The sequence below is a fragment of the Ictidomys tridecemlineatus genome, chromosome 4 (assembly GCF_052094955.1).
Source record: "Ictidomys tridecemlineatus isolate mIctTri1 chromosome 4, mIctTri1.hap1, whole genome shotgun sequence".
Taxonomy (NCBI): Eukaryota; Metazoa; Chordata; class Mammalia; order Rodentia; family Sciuridae; genus Ictidomys; species Ictidomys tridecemlineatus.
In genome coordinates, this window is record NC_135480.1 from 201,310,692 (window position 1) to 201,334,701 (window position 24,010).

At 34.1% G+C, this 24,010-nt stretch overlaps 1 protein-coding gene across 5 annotated transcripts in view; it reads left to right on the top strand.

Moving 5' to 3' along the window:
* The window catches only part of Pbx3 (PBX homeobox 3), a 207,922-nt gene that overhangs the window by 54,168 nt on the left and 129,744 nt on the right, over positions 1-24,010 (top strand). The window contains exon 1 of one of the 5 annotated variants that reach the window (XM_078048222.1): positions 21,164-21,245. The exons of the other annotated variants lie outside the window; for them this stretch is intronic. Within the exon in view, the coding sequence (XP_077904348.1) occupies positions 21,179-21,245 (67 nt within the window). The 5' untranslated portion in view covers positions 21,164-21,178. Of the gene's footprint in view, positions 1-21,163; positions 21,246-24,010 lie in introns of those variants that run through there. 5 annotated transcript variants of the gene reach the window in all.

A 24,010-nucleotide genomic window follows, 5' to 3' on the forward strand; every position in this document is an offset into this window, starting at 1 on the left:
GATGTCTTAGCCACAATATCCCCCTGAGGTGTGACTTCCATGCCTAGTGGCAGGTCTTTTTTTTTTTTTTTTTTTACTTTTTAAAATACCTTTATTTTATTTGTTATTTTTTATGTGGTGCTGAGGATTGAACCCAGAGCCTTGCACATGATAGGTAAGCGCTCTACCGGTGAGCCACAACCCCATTCCCGCCAGTGGTAGGTCTTGCATGAGGCTTTGGTTTTTGGCATAGGTTACATAAGCATCGTGCTTTTCTGGACAGTCTTTAAGCTTCTCCTTTATCTTTTAGAACCTTTTTTGCTAAAAGTAACTGGAATGTCCCCATCTCTTTGTTTTTTTGTTGGTTCCAACAAACTGGTGAGTAAATTGATATTTAGAAGGCAAACATGGGATCTAAATCTTACTTGGTTGGAGAAAGTAGTTTCTCAACTAACATTTAGAATATGTTTATGTTGTAATTAAGGAATGTATTGGTTTTCAATACATAAACATGTGACTGTAGACATAAATCTACCTTAAGACTATAGGATATATTCTAATTTTTTCCTGTTTCATATTTGTAACAAATATTTCACATTTGTGTCATTTTCTTTGATAGTGACAAATTATCATTGACTCATTATACTCAATGGTGCAGTTTTCCCTGAATTTAACTAAACTTCTGTCACTATTTGTTCCTCCTGTATAGATATATGCTCTCCCCACCCAACCCAGGCTTTAATCCCTTGCCTCTTTGCTTCCCTGCTGGGATGACTTTTCCTCTTTTTAGTCCCAGTACCCTAGGATGAGCCCATGTTCCCTCTACCCTTAATCCTCTCTATATCCTGTCTGGGCTTCAGTATCCTGCTTCAGGCCAACATTGCTAATTGTGTAGATACTCTTGTTTTAGATCTGCCAACCTTACATTATATATACTTCCATACTTCCTTCTCCCTTCCACCCTGTTCTCCAGACATCTACCTTCTCAGTCCTACTATGGATAGAATATAATAGAATTCATGATTCTATACTAATATTTGTTTTGTATTGAAATTCTTTACTCCTTCTTTCAGGGACACAAATCTTTCTGTCTCTGAGGATATTTTTGAGAATATATATAGAGTTTCAGTTTTTTTTTTTTTTTTGCTTTTCAGTAGTTTTTTTTTTTTCTTTTTTGTGTGTAGTAATGGAAATTAAATCCATGGCCTTACACATGCTAGATGAACACTTTTTTTTTTTTCTTTCCTTACAGCCTACCAACACTCCATTAGGAAGTACAATTGTTTCTTTAAAATATAACCAGAATCCAAAAGGGACAAGAAACAAAGACCTACTTGTAACAATGAGCACAACTAGTGCTTAGTTTTCTCATTTATAATACCATTTCCCGATTAAATAAATAAATAATGTTGATTTTTTTTAAAGAAATGAATGATTCTAGGATCAGGCTGGGCTATATACAAAATGATCCCAGAATATCTTTTTTTTAAAAAATATTTGTAGTTGTAGGTGGACAAAATACCTTTGTTTAATTTATTTATTTTTATGTGTGCTCATGATTGAACCCAGGGCTTCATGCATATGAGGCAAACACTGTACCACTGAGCCACAACCCCAGCTTGTGGAATATCTTGTTATGGTGGAGTGTATAGAACTGCTGAAAAAAAAAATGTTGAGGACATGTTACAAGGACATAGGAACCAATTGAAGACCTCCCTCTTGCAAATCTGAGACACAAAAATAAGTACGGTAGTGAATTTTAAAATAGGAATTCATGAGTCCATCTGATAACAGGTAAATAAATGAATTGGGAAGGGGAGAAGGCTCTCACAGAAGAGTGCTGAGGCCAACTGAGAAATATGGAAAGAATCTGGAGTTGGAAAATTATCAATTTGTAATCATCTAGTGAAGATTGGATCAGGCAAGTATCATTAACAAATTCTAAATTGAGGGAGAAATCTTGATTAGGAGTAAACTATTTGTGTGGTTTGAAAGTGCTTTCCCCAAATTGCTTATTAGTGATAAGGGGAAAAAAATAACAATGATAGCACAGAGGAGAAATTAGGTAATACCTTGACCAGGTGATCAAATTAGCTGCATCTGTGATGGACAGATGGACATCCTGTGCCTCTCAATGTGATACCCTGAGAAGATCATAGCTTTACCAATGCGTCACTGAGAATACAGAATCCAAATATAATCATGAGCAAACATCAGACAAAACCCAAACTAGGGACATTGTAATTTTAAAATGGGTGGAGGGGGGCATTATTGTTCAAAATGTCAGTGCCATAACTATTCTATTATTGTTCCAGATTAAAGGCATCTGAAAGAGATTGACAGATGTGATATTTGATCCTAAAATGGGTCCTGAGCTGGAAGGAATAAAATACTAGGACATTATTGGGTCAACTGACAAAGTGGAATACAAACAATGGATTAGATAAAGTCTTGGGTCATGTTAGATTTACTGAGGCTGATACTGTGCTTATTATGTAAGAGAATATCACATTTCTAGGAAATACTGAAGTATTTATTTTTTATTTTTGTTTTAGTTGTTGATGGACTTTTTTAAATTTATTTTTATGTGGTGCTGAGGATGGAACCCAGTGCTTCATGCATGCTAGGCAAGCACTCTACCTCTGAGTCACAACCCCAGCCCCAAATACTGAAGTATTTAGGAGAAAAGAACCATAGCGAGTGTAACTTACTTTCAGATGGTTCAGACAAGAAATTGTGTGTGTAAAAATATTTGTGTTATTTATACATACCTCGATAGGTAAAATGTTGACAGTAGGTGAATTTGGTGATGTCATGAGTGAATGCTTTTTGGGCTATTATTATTTTATTATTTTTAAAAGTAAAATTGAAATTAAGATAAAAGAAAAAAAACAAACCCCAATATCACCTCTACTCTCTCTTTCCTTTGTTGGGCAATCATCATGCCTCATCTAGGCTGCTACAGTCAGCATCCTTGCTTCTCTCATTTCTTCACACAACTGGTAATTCGTGTAATACATTAAGTTAGATGATGTCACTGTTCTTCTTCTAGATTGCCATTTTACTGGAGTCTCCAAGACCTGTAAGCTCTGTTCCACTTCAACCTCTGTGATTTTATCCTTCCATCACTCTGTGCCACTCATTTCGATCCAGCCTAATAGGCTTCTTTGTGTTCCTCTAGCTAGGAGGCCAAGTATACTGTCCTTTCAGGTGCTTTGTACTTGCTGTTCTCTCTGCCTTTGGAAATCTCTATTGCCCAGATCTCTTGAGCCTCTGCTTGATATCTATCATCATCAGGGAGACTAAATAAAACAGCTTTCATAAATAAAACGACATTCTTCCTTTCTCTTATCATTAAAGTTGAGCCCCCTTTCCAGCTTTATTATTTTTTTAATGTCTATTTTTTAATTATAGTTGGACACAATATCTTTATTTTATTTTTATGTGGTGGTGAGGATTGAGCCCAATGCCTCAGGCATGCTAGGGGCTGAGCCACAACCCCAGCTCTCCAGCTTTATTTTTAATTCTATTTTTTATTTAATTTGTTTTGTGTCAATTTGCCTTTTAGAATGTAAACTCCTTGAGGGGAGCCACTTTTTGTTCACTGCTGTATCTCCAGTGCTTAGAACAGTGCCTGGCTCATAGTGGCCTCAGTGAATACAAGAATAGAGGACTATTTAAGTCTGAGGCACTTCAAACCCGAGTAAAAATTCAGTTCCTTTTAGCGAATTTTCTTGGTTTTGGTGGTGCTAACTCAACCACTGTGACCCAGTGGTTTGGTGTGGTGATGTCCTGTTGTCAGGTCTGTGTGTGTTAGCCAGATTAGTTCCCTGAGAATTATCCACCAAATTCTTGGCTGGAAAGTAAGGGAGAAGAAGGTTGGGGAGGGTGTAAGCCTGTCTTGTCAGTTCTTATACTCTTTGTTCTTGCAGATTTATGTGTCCCGCTCCCCTCTTTGGTGTCTTTATAATGGAGTTCCAGCAAGGATTGGAGGCAAAGAAGTGTCCTCAACTAAGAATAATAATAATAATAATAATCCTGTATGGTATTGCAAAACTGCAGTTGATTCTCCTTAAGCCAGGCCTATCAATTGAAAGGAAAACTTCTCAAGTGAGAGTTCTTAGCAGCCATATGGTGGCTCTTGAGCACTTAAAATGTGGCTTGTTTGAATTGAAATGTCCTTTAAGTGTAAAATATATACTTTAAAAAAATATTATAGGTGTAAAACGTTTTTGAAGACTGAAAAAACAAATAAATTATTTCATTAATAACCTTTTCAAAACTATTGACTTTGTTGAAATGATGATGTTTGTGTATACTGAATTAAGATATAGTATTAAAATAAATTTTATTTGTTTCTTTTTGTTTTTTAAATTTTGGTAGAATCACATATATGGCTTGCAGTATGGTTTTCTGTACAGTGCTGCTGAAGAGGTCAACAACCAAGGCAAATATACCTGTCAATAATGGTCTTGGATGGTAGAAATCTATGAAAGTGTCCTGGATCCAAGTTAGTAGATTGCTTTCTTCCCCCAAAGATGGACACTTTCATGTTTGACCTTGCTGTTCTCCCAGTTATTTTACTTGTGTATGCTTTAAAAAGATTCATTAGCCTTGTTAACTTTAACTTTGTATAGAATTGAAGTAGTTGCACCCCCCTTTTGTTTTTGAATGCTAAAGTGCTATTTAAATTCTAGAATGAAAGAGAATGGATCAGATTTTTCTAAACTATACCATTCTTTTTGAGATTAGTGCTATGACTACATACATTAGAATCCAAGGATTTTAGTACTATAGGAGTTATTTCAGAATGTCTGAAAAGCCTGAAGATATTACCCTTTCACAGATAGGAGATGATCAGTTCTAATTACCCGAAAACAGCCTAGAGAAAGACCTACAAGATGGAATAGGAATGCACACTGCTTTCTTTTGACTGCCTAGTGAGTAACATGCATGATTATTGAACAGTCCCAGATCAATTTGGGCTAGAAGTCTAACTGATCACACTGTATTCTGATAGCTGTATTGGCCTTTTACATCTTCACAGAGGCCCAGATTACAGTCAGTTTGGCATTTGTTTTTAATTTTATAAAGAGTATTTCAAATTAAAACCCATCAGATCGCTCTGCTTCCTCAGAGACCTTAATGTGGTCCTTATATAATTAAGCCACCCACCATTCAAGCCGATTAACAGCTTCCAGAATAGGAATTTGAGGTTGAAAACACTATTCCCAGTTGCTATTTTTCAGGTGGAGGATTAGGGATTTCTAACATATCTTTTAGCAATGCCAAAAGGTGAAGTCATTCTTATTTTTTAGTTTTATTCCTTTTTCCTAACTAAGGTGCATAGGAAGATAATTTTTCCTCACAATCTGAAGAATTATCTCTATTTTTTTGAAAGAATGAAAGATACCAGACTAGGTCTTCAGATTTTATGTTCTACAGGCTAAATTTCTAGATAAATTCTTTTTTTTTTTTAAATTCTTTTTAAGAGAGAGAGAGAGAGAGATTTAACATTTATTCTTCAGTTTTTGGTGGACACAACATCTTTATTTTATTTGTATGTGGTGCTGAGGATCGAACCCAGCGCCGAGAGCATGCCAGGCGAGCACGTTACTGCTTTAGCCACATCCCCAGCCCAGATAAATTCTTTTTGAAAAGAATCTTTTTCAACTAGTTAATAGATCATTTTTAATTATCCAAGTATTCCCCTTTCATAGTTGGAAACAATTTTCTAAATTCTTGCTGTCCCTCCCCTTCCTAGTCTCTTCAGAGGAGGCTGACTACATTTTTCTTTCTGTTCTTGGTTTTTCTGCTTGTTAATCATCATAAATTTCAATAGTTATAATTTTTAGCTGGGTGTATAGTATCTTGATGAGATATTTGGTTTATTTATTCAATCTCCCATCCTTTCTCATCTTAACTATCTCTGTAGTTTTATTGTTTATTTTTAATTCTGTTATAACTTACTTCATTATCATTATTATTATTATTTTCAATATGTCCTCATTTATTTTTAGCCTAGTTGTAAACTCCTATATGTTACACGTTACACAAAGACAGTACCAGGGGCAGAACTATAAGCAAAATAGACATGAACTTGTGGAGCTTGAAGTCTAGAGGTGAGGACAGACAGGCAAGGACAGAGAAGCAGAATTGTTAAGCTACAATTGAGAAGATTTCAATAGAGTAAGCAGACCTCCATGGTGTTTCTCATGGCACTCACTGTCTATAATTCCTAACACCTAGATAGGCTGTGGACTCACTCCAAGAGATATAGATATGAATTTTCCTTTTCATAGAGCTCCCACTTGAGCAAGCTAAGAAGAAATCCCCCTGGATGCTAAGATACTTGGATGACATTTTTCATTGTGTACCTAATTGCCTTGCAGAAGGGTAGTTTGGTTTTTTGTTTTGCTTTTGTGTGTTTCTGTTGTTGCTGTTTTGCACTGAGAACTTGTTTCTTTTCTTTTTTTAATTACCTTTTTTTATTTATATATGATAGCAGAATGCATCACAATTCTTATTACACATATAGAGCACAATTTTTCACATCTCTGGTTGTATACAAAGTATATTCACACCAATTCGTGTCTTCATACATGTTCTTTGGATAATAATATTCACCACATTCCACCATCATTTCTAACCCCATGCCCCCTCCCTTCCGCTCCCACCTCTCTTCCCTATATGGAGTTCATCTATTCCTTCCATGCTCTCTTCCCTACCCCATTATGAATCAGCCTCCTTTTATCAGAGAAAACATTCAGCAGTGTGTTTTTTTTGGGATTGGCTAATTTCACTTGGCATTATCTTCTCTAACTCCATCAATTTACCTGCAAATGTCATGATTTTATTCTCTTTTATTGCTGAGTAATATTCCATTGTGTATATATGCCTCATTTTTTTTTATCCATTCATCTATTGAAGGGCATCCAGGTTGGTTCCACAGTTTAGCTATTATGAATTGTGCTGCTATAAACATTGATGTGGCTGTGTCCCTGTAGTATAAGTCCTTTGCGTATAGACTGAGGAGAGGGACGCCTGAGTCAAATGGTGGTTCCATTCCCAATTTTCCAAGAAATCTCCATACTGCTTTCCATATTGGCTGCACCAATTTGCAGCCCCACCAGCAGTGTATGAATGTACCTTTTCTCCCACATCCTGGGCAATACTTTTTTTTTTTTTTTTTTTGAGAGAGAGAGAGTGAGAGAGAGAATTTTATTTTTAATATTTATTTTTTAGTTCTCGGCAGACACAACATCTTTGTTGGTATGTGGCGCTGAGGATCGAACCCGGGCCGCACGCACTCCAGACGAGCACGCTACCAGTTGAGCCACATCCCCAGCCCCCTGGGCAATACTTATTGTTGTTTGTATTCATAATAGCTGCCATTCTGACTGGAGTGAGATGATATCTTAGAGTAGTTTTGATTTTCATTTCTCTGATTGCTAGTAATAATGAACATTTTTCATATATTTATTAATTGATTGTATATCTTCTTCTGAGCAGTGTCTGTTCAGGTCCTTGGCTGATTTATTGATTGGGTTGTAGCTTTTTGAGTTCTTTATATATCCTAGAGATTAGTGCTCTATCTGATGTGGGAGGAGTAAAGATTTGCTTCCAAGATGTGGACTCTCTATTCACCTCACAGATTGTTTCTTTTGCTAAGAAGAAACTTTTTAGGTTGTTATAAGTTACTTAAAAAATTTTTTTTTAGTTGTAGATGGACAGCTTGCCTTTATTTCATTTGTTTATTATCATTATTTTTTATGTGGTCCTAGGCAAGCACTCTGCCACTGAGCTACAGTCCCAGCCCATAAATTACTTTTATACATAATATGTTCTCTAGTTTTGATTCCATCAACATCAGATTGTATTTTTTATTGTTATTATTAAGCATGAGGAAATTGGTACCCACTCCTTTACCTATTATGCTTTTGATTTTACATTTTATTTGTTTTTTTTTTTTTTTTTTTGAAAATGGTTGTCTGGCTTATTTTGGGGAAATGATGGTCTCTGCAGAGATTAGATATGTGTGTGGAAAATACAGGGAGGAGCACAATGGCCAGGTGTTACTCAGACCTTCTTTTAATGTACTGTCTCATTTCCCATTGCTGCCTCTGTCGAAGATTGTAGCCTCTCCCAGTATTTACTGGGAAAACTGGCTTCTCCCTCTTCTGCTACTCTTACCTGTTTGTGAGTTTGCGCCTCCTCCACTGTGCTGTTTATCAGTGTAGTGTCTCATTTGCTGTCTGCCTTCCAGAAACTTATAAAGATCTGTCTTCTGTCACCCCTCCTCCTCTCAATGGATTTATATCCTTTACTGACATATCATTGGGAATTTGAAAGGAAGGAGAGGAAATGAAGCACATGTGCAGTCTGCTGTCTCCACCCAGAAGATACAGAAGTAATAGCTGATTTTCAATTATCTGAAGTTATTCTTCAATATTTGCATGGTACGTTTGTGTAATCTATTTAATCCTCATAACAGCTTTTGATGTAGATGGGGCATGTGTTGTTCTTGTTTCAAATTAGGAAACTGAGGATTAAAAAGGCTAAGTAAGGGATTTACCAAAGGTCACTTGCTAAGTAAGTTGCAGAACTGAGGTAAAGATTAGTGCTCAAGTCCTCCAACTCTTAATCCAGTTAGTTTTCTTTTCATTATGTTATTTTTGATTGGGTACAGGGTTTTCACTGTCCTCAAGTTTTTATTTTCTCTCACATGTATGTAGGAGTTCAAGTAGTTGTCATTTTTAACTGTATATAGCTTTTCTATGGTGAGGAATTTAGTTTATTTATGCAATCTTCCATCTTTCCCCTTTTACTCTCTAGCTTCTTGTTTTTGTTTTTTGTTTTGGGGTAGTGGGGATTGAACACAGGGACACTCAATCATTGAGTCACATCCCTAACCCTATTTTGTATTCAGAGATGGTCTCACTAGTTCCTTAGTGCCTCACTTTTGCTGAGGCTAGTTTTGAACTTGTGGTCCTTCTGTCTCAGCCTCTTGAGCCACTGGGATTACAGGTGTACATCACCTTGCCTGGCTACTGTCTAGTTTTTTTGCTTATTTTTAGTTCTGTGAATAGTTACTTATAATAGAAGAAATATTTAGTTAGATTATATAAATATAGTCTCTCTATATATGTATATATGTTTATATGGATATATTTATATATAAATATATATACATATACACACATATATATATATACATGTATATATTATATGACTATATAGATAGCCAATCTTTATGCTTTATCTTCTTTTCATTCTTTACCAGCTCTCTTATTCTCTTTTTTGTAATGCCTCATCTTTTAAAATATCAGATGATAGGGCTTTTCTGAGTCTTTTGGGCAAAACTTATGTGTTTTTATTAGGCTAATACAGCTGGGCCTGTGTAGTTGATCTTCACTCTGTTAAAAGGAAAGCAATATTGTTGATCAACATTTTTTATTTGCTCCTTATTCTTTCGAAAATCAGTTGTGAAAGTAGAGTTAAGGATTGTCTGTGTTGGCTGGTATTATTGGTGCCTGCCTATAAAAGCTACATACATAGGTAATTTGGTCATATTTTTGAGATTGACTCCTTTCCCTTTCTTTCCTTTCCTTCCCCTTCCCCTTCCCCTTCCCTTTTCCTTTTCCTTTTCCTTTCCTTTAGTTTCCTTTCCTTCTAGGGATTGAACCCAGGGCCTCATACATGCATAGTATGCACTCTACCATTGAGCTACAACCCCAGCCTACTTGATGTGTCTTTTTCTGGTTTTGCTGGAAATTGAACCCAGGGCCTTACCTGTGCTAAGCAAGTTCTTCACCACTGAGCTAAATTCCCAGCCTGTAGTTTAGTAGATTAGACATGGAGTTTGGAGACAATATACATTGAATTATACACATTGTTTACTTGCCATACTTATTTACTGGATAAAAATCAGCCTGCAATGAATCTTTACCAGGAGTGTTTGTGTCCCATACTCCCACACTATTCAGAGCTTTATTCTCCTGGAGATCTTGGAGGTGGACTGGAGGATAACTGATTTATATGATGGTGTAACCTTGTACTTTGAATAGACTAGGGTTTGTGTCACAGATAATCTCCCTTTTTCTGGAAGGAAAACACACGGTAATTTTATTGAGTCTCACTTATATTCAGGTTTGTTGTGTTGTACAACTCCATTTTGTATCATTTATAGCACATTTTGTGAGTGGTACCTTCCAGAATTATGCAGAAAGGCTGACATACTAGATCTATCTATTTTAAGAACTCAGAATATAATGTAATGGAATCATTTTAAGTTTGGGAGTGTTTGTTCAGCTTTGATTCCAACTCAGTAAAATCTTAATGTCTTATTTTTCTTGTTCTACAAAATTAAAAAAATACCATCTGCTTTACTACCCACTTAACTCTCAGAGAAGATGCAAAGATTGTTAGATTAAAAAAATTATAGCAGAATTCTTTGGAGATAAGTTCTTATGAGTATAGTGTGTACCAGCTGTATGTAATAAATATTACCAGAGAGTTCCTGCTCATAAATATAAAGACATTTCTGTAGTTAAGTGTAAAGTCTGAAAATGAACCTTACATGCATAGTCACATGGTACCTTTCAGATGAGCTTAGACTTGTGATTTACTTCTTTTTAAATAGTTTTAGATGGATACATGCCTTTATTTTATTTATATTTTTTTATGTGGTGCTGAGGATTGAGCCCAATGTTTCACACATGCTAGTGCAAGTGCTCTGCCACTGAGCTACAGCCCCAGCCCATGATTTACTCTTTACAAAGAAGGATTTCATTGTTTGGGTTTATGGCATATACTACTTATTTGTTTAGAGAATTTGATAAGAATGGTTTTTTTAAAAAATATTATTTTTTAGCTGTAGTTGGACATGATATCTTTATCACACATGCTAGGTGAGCGCTTTACCGCTGAGCCACAACCGCAGCCCAAGAATGGTTTTTAATTTTATATTTTCCAGTGTATGATTTCAAACCTAAAACTAATTTTTTATTCTGATTTTTTTTTTTTAACAAGGGGACATTTGATCTTTATTATTGTCATCATTTATATTTTTGCAGTCCTGGGGATAGATCCCAAGGGCTCAGGGGTAACCCTGAACTACATCCCAACTCATTTTAAAAATTTTGAGATCTATCTATTTTAAGAACTCAGAATATAATTTAATGGAATCATTTTAAGTTTGGGAGTGTTTGTTCAGCTTTGATTTACTAAATTCATGAGGCTGGCCTTGAACTTGTAATCCTCCTATCTTAGCCTCCCGAGTTGCTGGGAATACAGTATGTGCCACCATGCCTGACTACTTTTTAATTTTTGTCTTTTGCTATAATAGAGTAATTGAACTACGTGGAAATGGGAAACATGAAAATACTGATATCTTCCCTGCTTGTAAGAAAAGAATTTACAGATATATGCCTATAATCTCAGCTATTTGGGAAGCTGAGGCAGAAAGATTGAAAGTTTGAGAACAGCCTGGACAACTTGGCCAGCTCCTGTCTCTAAAAAAGTGAAAAGGACTGGGGATGTAGCTCAATGATAGAGTGTCCCTGGGTTTAATCTCCAGTAGTGCAACCAAAACAAAGAAACACAAAACCCTAAAATCATTGGGTCCTTGAAATGTCTACTTTTGGTTGGTTTTAGGTAGAAGGTTTTAATATGAAGAATTAGTATATGAAATGAGAAAATATTACCAAATTGAAAACCCCTAAGTTTGTTTGTTGGTGAATACTTTTTTTCTGCCACATCTAATTAGCTGTTTTTTGTTTGTTTTTTGGTCTGGGAATCGATTTTGTTTGTTTTTTGGTCTGGGAATCGAACCCAGGGCCTTGTGCATGCAAAGCAAGTACTTTACCAACTGAGCTATATACCCCTATCCCCTAATTAGCTGTTTTTTGTGTTTTGTGTCTAAGTTGTGTTTCATACTCCTAGAGGAGAAATCTGGAATTTGTATAGCTTTCTGGAACCTGAATTTGAATAAAACTTCAAAGAAATCTATGCCCATTTACCATCTCATTCTCACTCATCTGTATCCCCTAGTGCCTACATTTATACATAGGTGCATAATAAATGTTTGTATTGCACTAAATTGAAGTTTTTATTATGGGATTGGAACAAGCTCTGGGAAGTAGCTGAGAAAACAATTGACCACAATAGATCTGTAGCCTGAGTCTATTGTTTAGTCTCAGAGTGTTTCCTCAGAATTTGGGATTTACTAGATTTTGAAAGTCTTTGGTTGTTCTGAACAGCTGGTTAGCTTTGCTTCACCCAGATTGTTGGCTGTGGTATTAAACAGCATGTTAGATGCTAGGATTAAGCTATGTCTCAAGATAGTGCTGTTCAGCACTCTACTACACTTTATTTTTTATTTTTTTTATTTATTTTTTTTTAAAGAGAGTGAGAGAGGAGAGAGAGAGAGAGAGAGAGAGAGAGAGAGAGAGAGAGAGAGAGAGAAAGAGAGAATTTTTTTAATATTTATTTTTTTTTTAGTTCTCGGCGGACACAACATCTTTGTTGGTATGTGGTGCTGAGGATCAAACCCGGGCCGCACGCACGCCAGGCGAGCGCTCTACCGCTTGAGCCACATCCCCAGCCCTCTACTACACTTTTAAATTAACTATTTAGGGCTTAATTGAAAGGGGTTTAGAAGTAAGATAAAACTTTGCCCTTTCTCCTTACTAAACCTGTAGCATCTGGCAGTAGAAAAAAGTACAGTGGGACTTATTGGCACCATGGTGCAGAGCATGGAAGAATTCCATATTGTGACAACACATCAAAATAAATTGCTGTCAACAGACCAAAACACCAAGTGCTGTGATTCTGTCTGACGTGTGAAGATTCAGACAGGCTGTCTTGACAAGTTGTGGTGGAGCACCTGTATTTGACAGAAGACAGTGATATAAATCTGATCTGCCTGATATGAAGCACCCAGATATAGTTAATGCTGGTGACAATAAGTCTGCATAAAATTTCCAAGACACGAGTATGATTTTATTTTGCCTCAATTATGTGGTATTATTTTTTTGGTCACATTTTGGTTCTCATTTGTTTCCTATTTATATTTATAGTTTGGTCCTGAAAATATAATTGTGAATAATAGCTGGAAAATGTAATAAATTAAGGTTTAGTTCAGTTTTTTTTAGCAGTATCACAAAAGGCAATACTATAGCAGTTGCTTAAAAAAACCAATGAAATTTTTTTTATTCTAATCATAAAAGTAATCATTGTTGAGGTTGCATTAATTTTGTAACTTATAGCCAAAATACTGAAAATAGTGGGTTAAAAAGTCATGAGTTACCATAAATTGTCTCTCAAAGCTGCATTTGACTTTAAAGCTTTCTGAAGAAGTAAAATCATTGAATAGGTGGTTAATTTTTACCTTTCATTACCAATAAATGATAACTTTTTATAGTACCAGTATATATCACAGCTCATTTAAGAATGTGTAAAACATATCATAGCTCTGGAGTTTAATTATGGAACTTCTCTTGCTTCTCTATTTCAGTTCTTCATGCAACTACAGACACTAGATACTTCAATATGAAGTAGTAGGCTAGTAAGAAATACAGTTATAAATTTTATTTATATTTTTCTAACTACATTGTGGAGTTTAAGAGATATTAAACAATATGTAATAACGAATTCCACCATTATGTAAAATTATTATAATGTACCAATAGCAGTGGACTTTTAATTGAAAGAAAAAATCTTTTACTTTATTGTATTTTAGTTTTTGTTGGTCTTTTTTTGGTGCAGAGGTTGAACCTAGGGCTTTGTACATGGGAAGCAAGTGATTTACCATTGAGCTACATCCCACCTGAAAGAAAGAATCATTTTAAAAGGAAATGATTCCTTTAGAGGGTTTAGATTATTATCATTTTTGAAAGTTTAGGACAAATTTTAAAAATGGAAATAAAAGCAAGTTGCTGTTAATTGTGTTATTTTCACTCTTTATAGCATTTCATGATGAGACTTGCCATTGTCCAAATATGGAAATCTATTTGGCTTTCCCTGGTCTCAATGATGGTATTTTTCTTATCTAACTTATTGGTTATCTTATTTGAAGATTTGTTTCAAATTATAGCCAATTGTTGCTCTGGTGTTCCCAATGAAAAACAAAGAAAGAATTTAAGAATTCCCTAAATTTGAGGAATTTTGAAAATAGCACTGTCCACTATATAGGTTTTGAAAGTATAAATTATTGTTTAAAAAGTTAGCATTCATTCTTGACTGTATTGTTATTTTATCCCTTAAAGGGTGCTAATGAGAAATAGAGCCTCATTATGATTTTAAGGATGAGAGAGGAAGGCTTTTAATTAATGATATGTAAATGGTCTTGAATTGATTATGTTAGAATATCAAGAGAGATGGGTAGAAGCTGTGGTGTAATATATTTTAATTAAGAATTAATTAAAAATGATGGCAATTTCATAAAGCCTCACAGAAAATAGTGGAATTTACTTTCTGTCAGGAGTAAATTAGCCTGTGATTAAATAAAGGGCCTGCATTAATAGTGGAGTTATTTTTAAACTGTGCTGTGAAGAATTATGTAATTTTTCCTAAATAAGTAAAATTGAAATTTAATATTGAAAGGTAGGAAGTAAATGGTGGCAGAGAGTGAAATTAATTTTATAATTCTAATGTGTTTTTCTCTTGTAAGAAGAATTTTGTGTAAAATATTTTAAATATTGTAGCACATATGTTGTGCTGTATAGCTTTTGAAAGTGTGGACTTTGTCCTGTTGCCAGATAAACACTGGAGATGAGTGCTCTCAAAGGTAGCCTTTGCAGTTAATTTTCCTCCAGTTCTGTTGTGTACAAGATGTGAAAACTCCTTTACTGATCAGTGAAAATTATTTTTAAAAGCAGCAGCCCTTTTTGCTTTCCAGGATTAAAAATACTTCTTAACTTAAATGCAATTTTTTAAAAAAAATTTTATTTTTTAGGTGTAGATGGATACAACACAATGCCTTTATTTTTTATGTTGTGCTGAGGGTCGAACCCGAGTCCCGCCCGCACTAGGCAAATGCTCTACCGCTGAGCCACAATCCCAGCCCTCAAATGCGATTTTTTCATTGTGATTTTTTTTTTCAGCTTGAAAACTGAAATTTCTCTGAGCCTACTGTATTTTTAGATCTTTCTTTATTTTTTAAAGTTTTTTTTTAGACATTGATGGACCTTTTTATTTTATTTTATTTATATGTCGTGCTGAGAATTGAATCCAGTGCCTCACACATTCCAGGCAAGCACTCCACCACTAAGCTACAACCCCAGCCCCCTCTTTATTCAATTTTTTTCAGTAGTTTTAGGAAAATATTTTAAAGGGAAATTCATTTTTTTAAAAATTTTATTTTAGTTGTGGACAGACAGCATGCCTTTATTTTATTTATTTATATTTTAATGTGATGCTGAGGATGGAACCCAGTGCCTCACACATGCGAGGACTTAACCACTGAGCCACACCCTCCAGAAATTCATTTTAGAGTTTAAGTTTATAATAAAAAACTTGGATTATAATTTAACCATAGAAAAAGATAGGCTGTCTAATTTAATAAATGTATATATTTTATTAATGTTTTAATACAGGGGCTTGGTTATTATTTAAAACTCCATATCATACATTATGATACTCTTAGCCTTATTCAGTATTTCATTATGAAATACACTTCAATGAGTAGTTGTATTTGGGATTTCATGGATTATCTATTTTAGCAGTTGTGAAATTTGGGTATATACTCAAATTTGTTTTTGCTAAGTAGCTTCAAAAATATGTATCTTTTATTAGTAACAACCACCATTCATTCTCTTCACTCGCCTGTCCTTGTCTCTGTAGCAAGTGTTCCTCTTAAATGTGAAAGTTTGCAGTGTGATCCTATTTGGTGAAGTCTGTTTTGTTTGTGGGAAAGAGGAGCATCTAGCATTCCCTGATTTTGTCCACAAATGTTGAACATTGTTATTAATTATTAACATTTTCAAATTACACCAAGTATGATGGTTTATATAAAAGTATAAACATCACTAAATTGTTATAACCCTGTGATGAAACAGTTGCTAACGTATTTAACTTTTACTCATTTGTAGATGCTACTCAGAAAATGGATTTTTATGTATCTCTGTATATTATTGTATTCATTGGAGTATTACCATAGCAACAATAAACTTGCTTTCATCTTAATGCTGATTTCAAGAGGCAAAGATAATTTTAAAAAGACTGAATTTAACATATATAATACAAATATGCACCTTTTAAAGGAGAGAGATAACATTTTTCTTTTGGTGATAATATTAAAAATGTCTTTCATGCTAAATGTGGGAACAATTTGCTATGTCAGGTTGTTTCTAATAATGCCTTCGAAGCCTAAATCGTCCATTAATGCCTCAGTAAGATTTCTGGGGTAGCTGTTTTGGATCAGTGTTCCTCCCCACATCTGCCCCAAAGAAGAAGTAAGAAACATCCAATATGTTTCTATTTTAGAGTTTAAATAGTGAAAAAGAATAGTTAAGAGAAAGAACTTTAGGTTCAGTGGGAAATAGTTAAAAGATTTGGGAGGTATTTTGTCTACAGAAAAGTAGATTTAATGGGTTGAAGGATGTTTATGAGATTGATGCCGACTACTGGTCTCTTCATACTATTTCTGTTATTATTTTTTATCTTTATTAGTAAAAGATGAAACATGAGGAAGTGACTTTAAAATAAAAACAGGAAAGATTTTGCTTCACTTTGTGCAAGAGGTATAGGACTATTAGTGTGAAAAATAACTGTTCATTTGGTGAGCCTTGGTTCCTGTTTGTGTTTGGTAGGTGCTAAATATGCCTGGAATCAGGGGTCTAAATAGCAGATTGGAATAGATATTGCTTAAAGTCCCTTTCAGTTCCCATACTACATGCTGCTGTATCGATCCTCTCTTTGGGGAAAGGGATGTCTTCTTTTTTATGAGGCTCATTATCCCAATTAATTTGTTGTGCTTGGCACAGGACACTTAGGCTTCTTTTTTGATTTCCTAACAGCTCAAAGGGTGAGAGAACTCTAGTTTCTAAAATATTATGTAAGTTTAATCCAGGCCTTCCTAGTTAGTGAGGAAATCACAGGGTTTAGAAAGGAAATATTGAGACCTACTATACTACCATTTATATTAGAAATTAAACTATATAATAAATTCAGTTTGAATGATTGAAAAAAATCCTCATTGATTAGTAGAGAATGGGGGACAATTAATTTCCCCAAAATGCCTGGTCTCAGCATTGCTTTCTATGGCCTACTTGTTATGAAATAATAATGATAGCTACCACTGACTGAGAGCTCACTGCTTGCCATGTTGAGTGAAAAGTACTTTAAGTGTGTTAGCTCATTTAATCCTTATATTAGCTCCATGATTTAGATTCTCAAACATTTTGTCTTTATTACCTTTTCATGTGATTCTTGGAGAGCTTTTGCCAACTTACATAATATTTATCATGTTAGAAATAAAATACTTTTAAAAGTAACAGGAGTGAAATAATTGCATGTTGCAGAAACATCTTAAAAATAAAAAGCAGTTTACATTTTCTAAAATAAAAAATTAGAAGAATGGTATTGGTTTACGTTTTCTGCAAATCTCTTTAATGTCTGGCTTCAATAGCTGGATTTTCCTATCTGCTCCTGCATTCATTCTTCTGTGATACCATACTTCATGTAGCCTCCTGTAAACTTTGTTTTGTATTCATGAGTGAATGAGAGTAAAAAGGGCAACACCACATCTTAATAATTCTGTGAAAACTGTTTTGACCTTTCAGACACCAGAGATACCTCCGAGGGGCCCCTGGATTACACTTTGAAAACCAGTTATTTAGGAAGAAGTGTTAGTTTACCAGTAAGCATTGCCATGTACTTCTATTAGTCTGTACTGCTAGCCAGTGTCTATTTTTCTTTTTAATTTTCAATTTGGCATTTATTATCTATGGTTTGTAATATCACTAAGCTTAATGTAGTAGCTTCCTTTAGTTTAGGAATTTAATTGGGGAACTTTCTTAGCATATCCTGGACATTTTCTTAATTTTGTATTGGGAGACACTTTCTAAATGTTAACTGTGGGTGGCAGTTTTCAACCAGTTAAATTCTAGCATAATATCTTTGAATGAGAAAAGCAATGACATTAATATTTAACTATTTCCAGAAGTTAGGACAGAATATTTAATTCTAGGAGTAAACTGCTAGAACTGAATATTGTGCATAGAAATTTTAGCTTAATTCTTTTATTTAATATAGTATTGCCAAATTCTTTCTGGAAATTAATTTTACCCACTTTAAAGTTTTTCATGGCTCAGTTCTTTTGTACATAGGATTATTTGGGAGAAAATAGCTTCCTTACTTGAAGTGCAAATAGTTTATTTAAAGTGCTTGGTGACTCAAGCTTTTCTGTAATATTCAGCAATTAATGTAGGGTCACTGGTGATTAGAGATATATTTTTTCTTTGAAAATAAATTTCATAAATGCTACAGAAACATAATAATAGTAATATCAACACTAAGTAGTCAGTTCAACTTACTGTATGAAGACCTTAGGGGGAAGAATATATTATTCTGTCCTTCAATTATGGGTGTAATTTTTAACCTAACAAAATTATACAGTATATAAATGAATATATTTGAGTGAGGTATATACCTCATTCAAATATATTCATTTATATACTGTACCTCATTCAAATACATTCATTTATATACTGTAAACTGTCATTAGGGTTTATGGAATTTTTGCAATTTAATCTTTGGTTATAAAATATTTCAAACACATGACCATCCATATTGCTTTGTGTTAAATTTAACAAGTTTTTATATTTTGCTGTATTTACTTTAGATGTTTATTTAAAAAAAACACTCAGTTATATATGGCTATATATTCCCCCCAATCCTTCTGAATTCTCAACTTTCATCCCTATACAAAATTAGTGCTAATTTTATAGTTGGGCATATTCTGCTCATCTGAATTTTTTATAAAACTTTTACTCCGTATATGAGTGTTTACAGATAAAGTATACTTAATCTTTTTAGTATGAACTTAAAAATAATACGTATATTTGGGCATGGTGGCGCATGCCAGTTATACTAGCAACTTGAGAGGCTGAGGCAGGAGGATTGCAAGTTCCAGGCTAGCCTCAGCAACTTATTGAGGCCCTAAGCAACTTACCAAGACCCTGCTTCAAAATTAAAAAAAAAAAAAAAAAAAGGGCTGGGCTTGTGGCTCAGTGGTGGAGCACCCTGAGTTCAATCCCTTTTACAAAAAAAAAAAAAAAAAAGCAAGTGGAAACAAGCATGTACACATTGTTTTTATAATGTTTTTGCAATCTGATCTTTTCACTCACCAGTTTTTTCTAGGCGTATTCAATTTGTTACCTGTGTATTGATTTCATTTTTTATTAAATTGTTTATTCTAATTTGTTATACTTGATGGCAGAATGCAATTCATTTCATATTTTTTTCAATATTTATTTTTTAGTTGTAGTTGGACGCAATACCTTTATTTTATTTATTTATTTTTATGTGGTGCTGAAGATCGAACTCAGGGCCCTCACCTGTGCTAGGTGTGTGCTCTACCACTGATCTACAACCCCAGCCCATAAATTCATTTCTTTGTAGTATTCCATTGGGTAAATTTCAGCATTGAGGGTGTTTAAATTCAGAAATTTTCCTTTTATGAATACATACATATATTCTTGTCTGCATGCAAAAATTTCTCCAAGATGTGTAACTAGAAATAGAATTTCTGGGTCATAGAGTATGTGTGTAACCAGCTTTATTTAATCTTGCCATGTTGCTTTCTAAAATTTTACTAATTTATATTGCCATGAATAGTAAGGATGTTTGACACAGAGTCCTGTTCTGGAATTAAGGACTTGTTTTTCAAGAATCAGAAACTAAGCAGAGGATGATAGTATATATATGTAATCCCAGCTACTTTAAAGGCTGAGATGGTAGGATTGCAAATGGAGGCCAGGATGTGTAACTTAGTGAGACCCTGTATTAAGATAAATTTTTAAAAGGGCTGGCATTGTAGTTCAGTGGTAGAGTTTCCTTGGGCTCAATCCCCAGTACAAAAACCATTACACAAACAATAGCAACAAAAAACCCCTCAGAAACTAAATATCTAATTTCCTATATCCTTATTCTAAATTCAAATTAGTCTCCTTTGCGCTAGACAGATGACAGTAGTTTCGAAGTTTGGACTTTGGCTGAATATAATAGTTTGTTTTTTGTTTTTTTAGAAGTACTAGTTTACTGTTGAGGATTTCTTTTGGAGTTATTAGTAAACAGATAAGATATACACAGAAGTCATCGGTTACATATACTCCCATCATAATTTCACTGGCACTGATTTTGTTTTGACCTGCTAGATCTGAGATGTATATGAAATTGTATTGCCTGCATAGAATTTCTATATATCAATTCATGTTTTATGTAGGAATGCTATATAAGCTATATTTTCATTTGCTAAACATAATTTGTAAGGAACCAAAACAATCATATTTAGGATAGAACTAAACAATGAAGATTTGTCATTCAGAAAGCCCTGCAGAAGAAGAGATGACAGTGACTACTTCACAGCTCTTCTGCTGCTTGGTACCAATCTTTGATGTATTCCAAACCAGTCATAAAATTTTACTGGTTGAGCCTTTAAGTACAAGGTTAGAAATAAATTTGATGATCCACTGGAAAAATAAGATTGGTCAGTTTTTAAAACTACTCTTGATCCTCAATTAGTGTATCAAGTCAAACAAGACCAAACAGTAACTTCAGGCCATAGTTACACAATTTATTTATAATAGGAACTTATTGAGTACAAGGTTCTCTCACAGATTAAGAGTTGTGTAATATATTTGGAATTTCTATTTATTAGGAAATCAAAAGGAACACAGAGTTCTAAACATCATTCTGACAGATTTGTTTACCTTTATTTCTATTAAAAGTATTTGCAAGCCTTTGATTTGATACTGAAAATCAGTAACGTAAGTCACCTTTTTTGTTTGAGGACAAACAGAATGCATGCTTTCTGCAGTTCCCTTGATCAATGAGAAAATGTCTTATATCAAAACAACATGGTGAGAATGTAGCTGTAGGTGATCTCCTGAGAGTTTTTTTTGATTGGAGCTGGGAGTTTGGTATTGAAAGAAGAGGGAGACAGACAGGTTGTTTGAAAAAATTCCCATTAGGCCAAATGCTTATGTTGGAGCCGTGCTACAACATTTTTCATGTGGAAAGTGCAACTTTATCAGTTTTTAAAGGTAAAGGCTATTCATTGCATGATTGTAATAAATACATTTTTATTTTGGAATTTTTATATAAATATTTGTATTTCATTAGCAAGTGGACCAGAAGTTTTATTTACTTACATGTTCGTCCTTCTTCTTTAGTTTTTATTCTGGAAATAACATCATTACAAAATTTATCATTAGTTCCTAAAGTTCGTGCAACTGGCAGTATACTTTTCAATAAACATCTGTCTAGTTTATATATAGCAAAAGGGAAAAATAAGGTTGATGATTTGACTTAAAATTATTATGATATATATGTCATGGATAATATTCTTTTTTAGGAATTCTGTTAGATGAATAATCCCAACATTTGCACTAGTCAGGGACTGCTTAAACTTTTGTATATGTTCAAGTTTTAGTGCAGTTTAGTTAAAAAAAATCTCATTATAGGAGATGAATATGTACTGAATTTTTAATATCCCAGCACTTTGCTTTTTTAGTTTTCCTTTGGAAAACAACAGTTCGATACCCCTTTCCTAAGTTAAAAAAAAAAAAAAACCCACAGATAAAGCAGAAATATTTTAGTGCTTTCTTGAGAGAAGAGAAGCCAAGCAATTGTTTTGAGAGAACTCTATCTCTAAGTTAAAGTGCCATAGTCTTTTGAAGACTAGTTTGGTCCCGGTGCTGCTCTGTGGCAGTGGAGCCCCAGATGCCTGGCCAAGCATCCCTTACCGACATCTGGAACCAGTTGCAATACATCACTGTCAAAACTGCTTTCTATACGTATCTGCATTTACACATTAGTTACCCACGCAGCACTCATCAAAAAAGCTGAACAATCTTGACATGGTGTCCCTTGTGGAACTGCAAAGGTGAACCGAAGTTGGGAGGCAGTGTCTCGCGTCACTGTCTGCTGAGTTCTTACAACAGGAAGCCTGATTAAAAGTGAAAGGAAAAATTTATCAGTTGCCTCAGCTCTGTAGACTTCAGTGTAATTCTTTATTTACAAAAGGATATTTTGTGTTATGTGAAACCTGGAATAAGTATTCGATTGATTTTGTTTGGAAACTAGAACAATATTTGTAGTTTTTAGTTGAAAAAAGATTAATTTTTTTATGTATCATTTTAAAGAAAATTTAAATTTAAAAGCAACTAAGAATTCTAGCTAAAATATAGATAAGTAACATTCATTTTATTTAAATTTAATTGAAGAATACCACAAAATTTTAAACGTGTTTAAAAATTGGTGATAGTCATGTTTGTGCTTATTAATTTTAAAAAATCTGAATGATAGGAAAAATACTTATTTGTGTTTTGTATTTGTGCAGGAGGATTTCAAATAAGGGTTTTGATAAAAAAAATTAACCTTTTATATAAAGAACTATATGGAAGTCTTTGCAACTATCTCCTTTACAGTATTAATAATAATATTAACAGTAATGACATTTACTGTGCTCCCACACATTCTGTCTGCTTTGTAATGTGTCTTCTCATTCAAATTTAATAAATGGAGGTATTGTTTTCCCATTTTATAGAAAGTGAATCCTGCTTAAAGAAGTTAAATAACTTGTTCAAAGTCACATAGGTCATAAGTGGTAGTGGTGTAAGTTTCAAATCCTAGGAGTCTGATTTTGGAGATCATAGTCTTTGTTTTTTTTTTGTTCATTGGTTGGTATGGTTTACTTTTTATTATAAAAATTAATTTCCAAACATAAAGTGAATTCAAACAGTACAGTGACCTCCTTTATAAGCAACTTTAACTACTATCTCTTACTCTCTGTATATATTTAGGTGGTGGTACTGGGAATTGAACACAGAGGAGTTTTACCACTGAGCTACATCTCTGTCCTTTTATTTTTTATTTTGAGATAGGGTCATTATGTTGCTAGGCTGGCCTCAAATTTTCAATCCTCCTATCAGCCTCCTGAGTTGATGGAATTGCCCTAGGCGTGGTGGCTCTTGCCTGTAATTCCAGGCGGGAGGCTGAGGCAGGATGATTTCAAGTTCAAAGCCAGTCTCAGCAATTTAGCGAGGCAGCAACTTATTGAGACCCTGTCTCAAAAGAAAAAATAAAAAAGGGCTGGGGGTATGGCTCAGTGGTTGAGGACCCTGTGTTCAATCCCCAGTAACCACCCCACCCTACCAAACACACACACACACACACACACACACACACACACACACTATACTTGCTTTTTACCTCTTTATACTTTTTTTCTGCTAAAATATTTAAAAATTAATTCTTGACACTATTGTCATTTCATTCTTAAATACTTAAGTTTGCATTTAATTTTTTTCTTTCTTTAATAAACCAGTTTTACCACCACATTTCACCAAATTAACAGGAGCTCTTCAATTAGCAAGACTTTAAAAATATCATATAATAGTATTTATTCAGATTCCCTGATTGCCTAAATATAGATTTTTACACTTGAATTGTTTGAATCAGAACAAGCACATCTACTCATTATCTTTGGTTGTTAAGACTCCTAAGCATCTTGAAAAACAACAATTCACCTCCCACCTTGCTCCATACCTCCTTTTCCACACACCATTGACTTTTGAAGAAATTAGAATTATCTTATAGAGTGCCCCATATTCTAGATTTTGCTGTTTTCTGATGGTATTATTTTATTTATGTCCTATTCTATGAATTTATTCTTGACTGAATGTTCTAAAGGCATGATTATATTTGTATCATATCAAATCATCCATAATGTTTGGTTGTGTTTTGTAATGCTGAGATTGATAACTGGATTTGGATAGTTCCAGCCTGATCACATTATTGTAAAGTT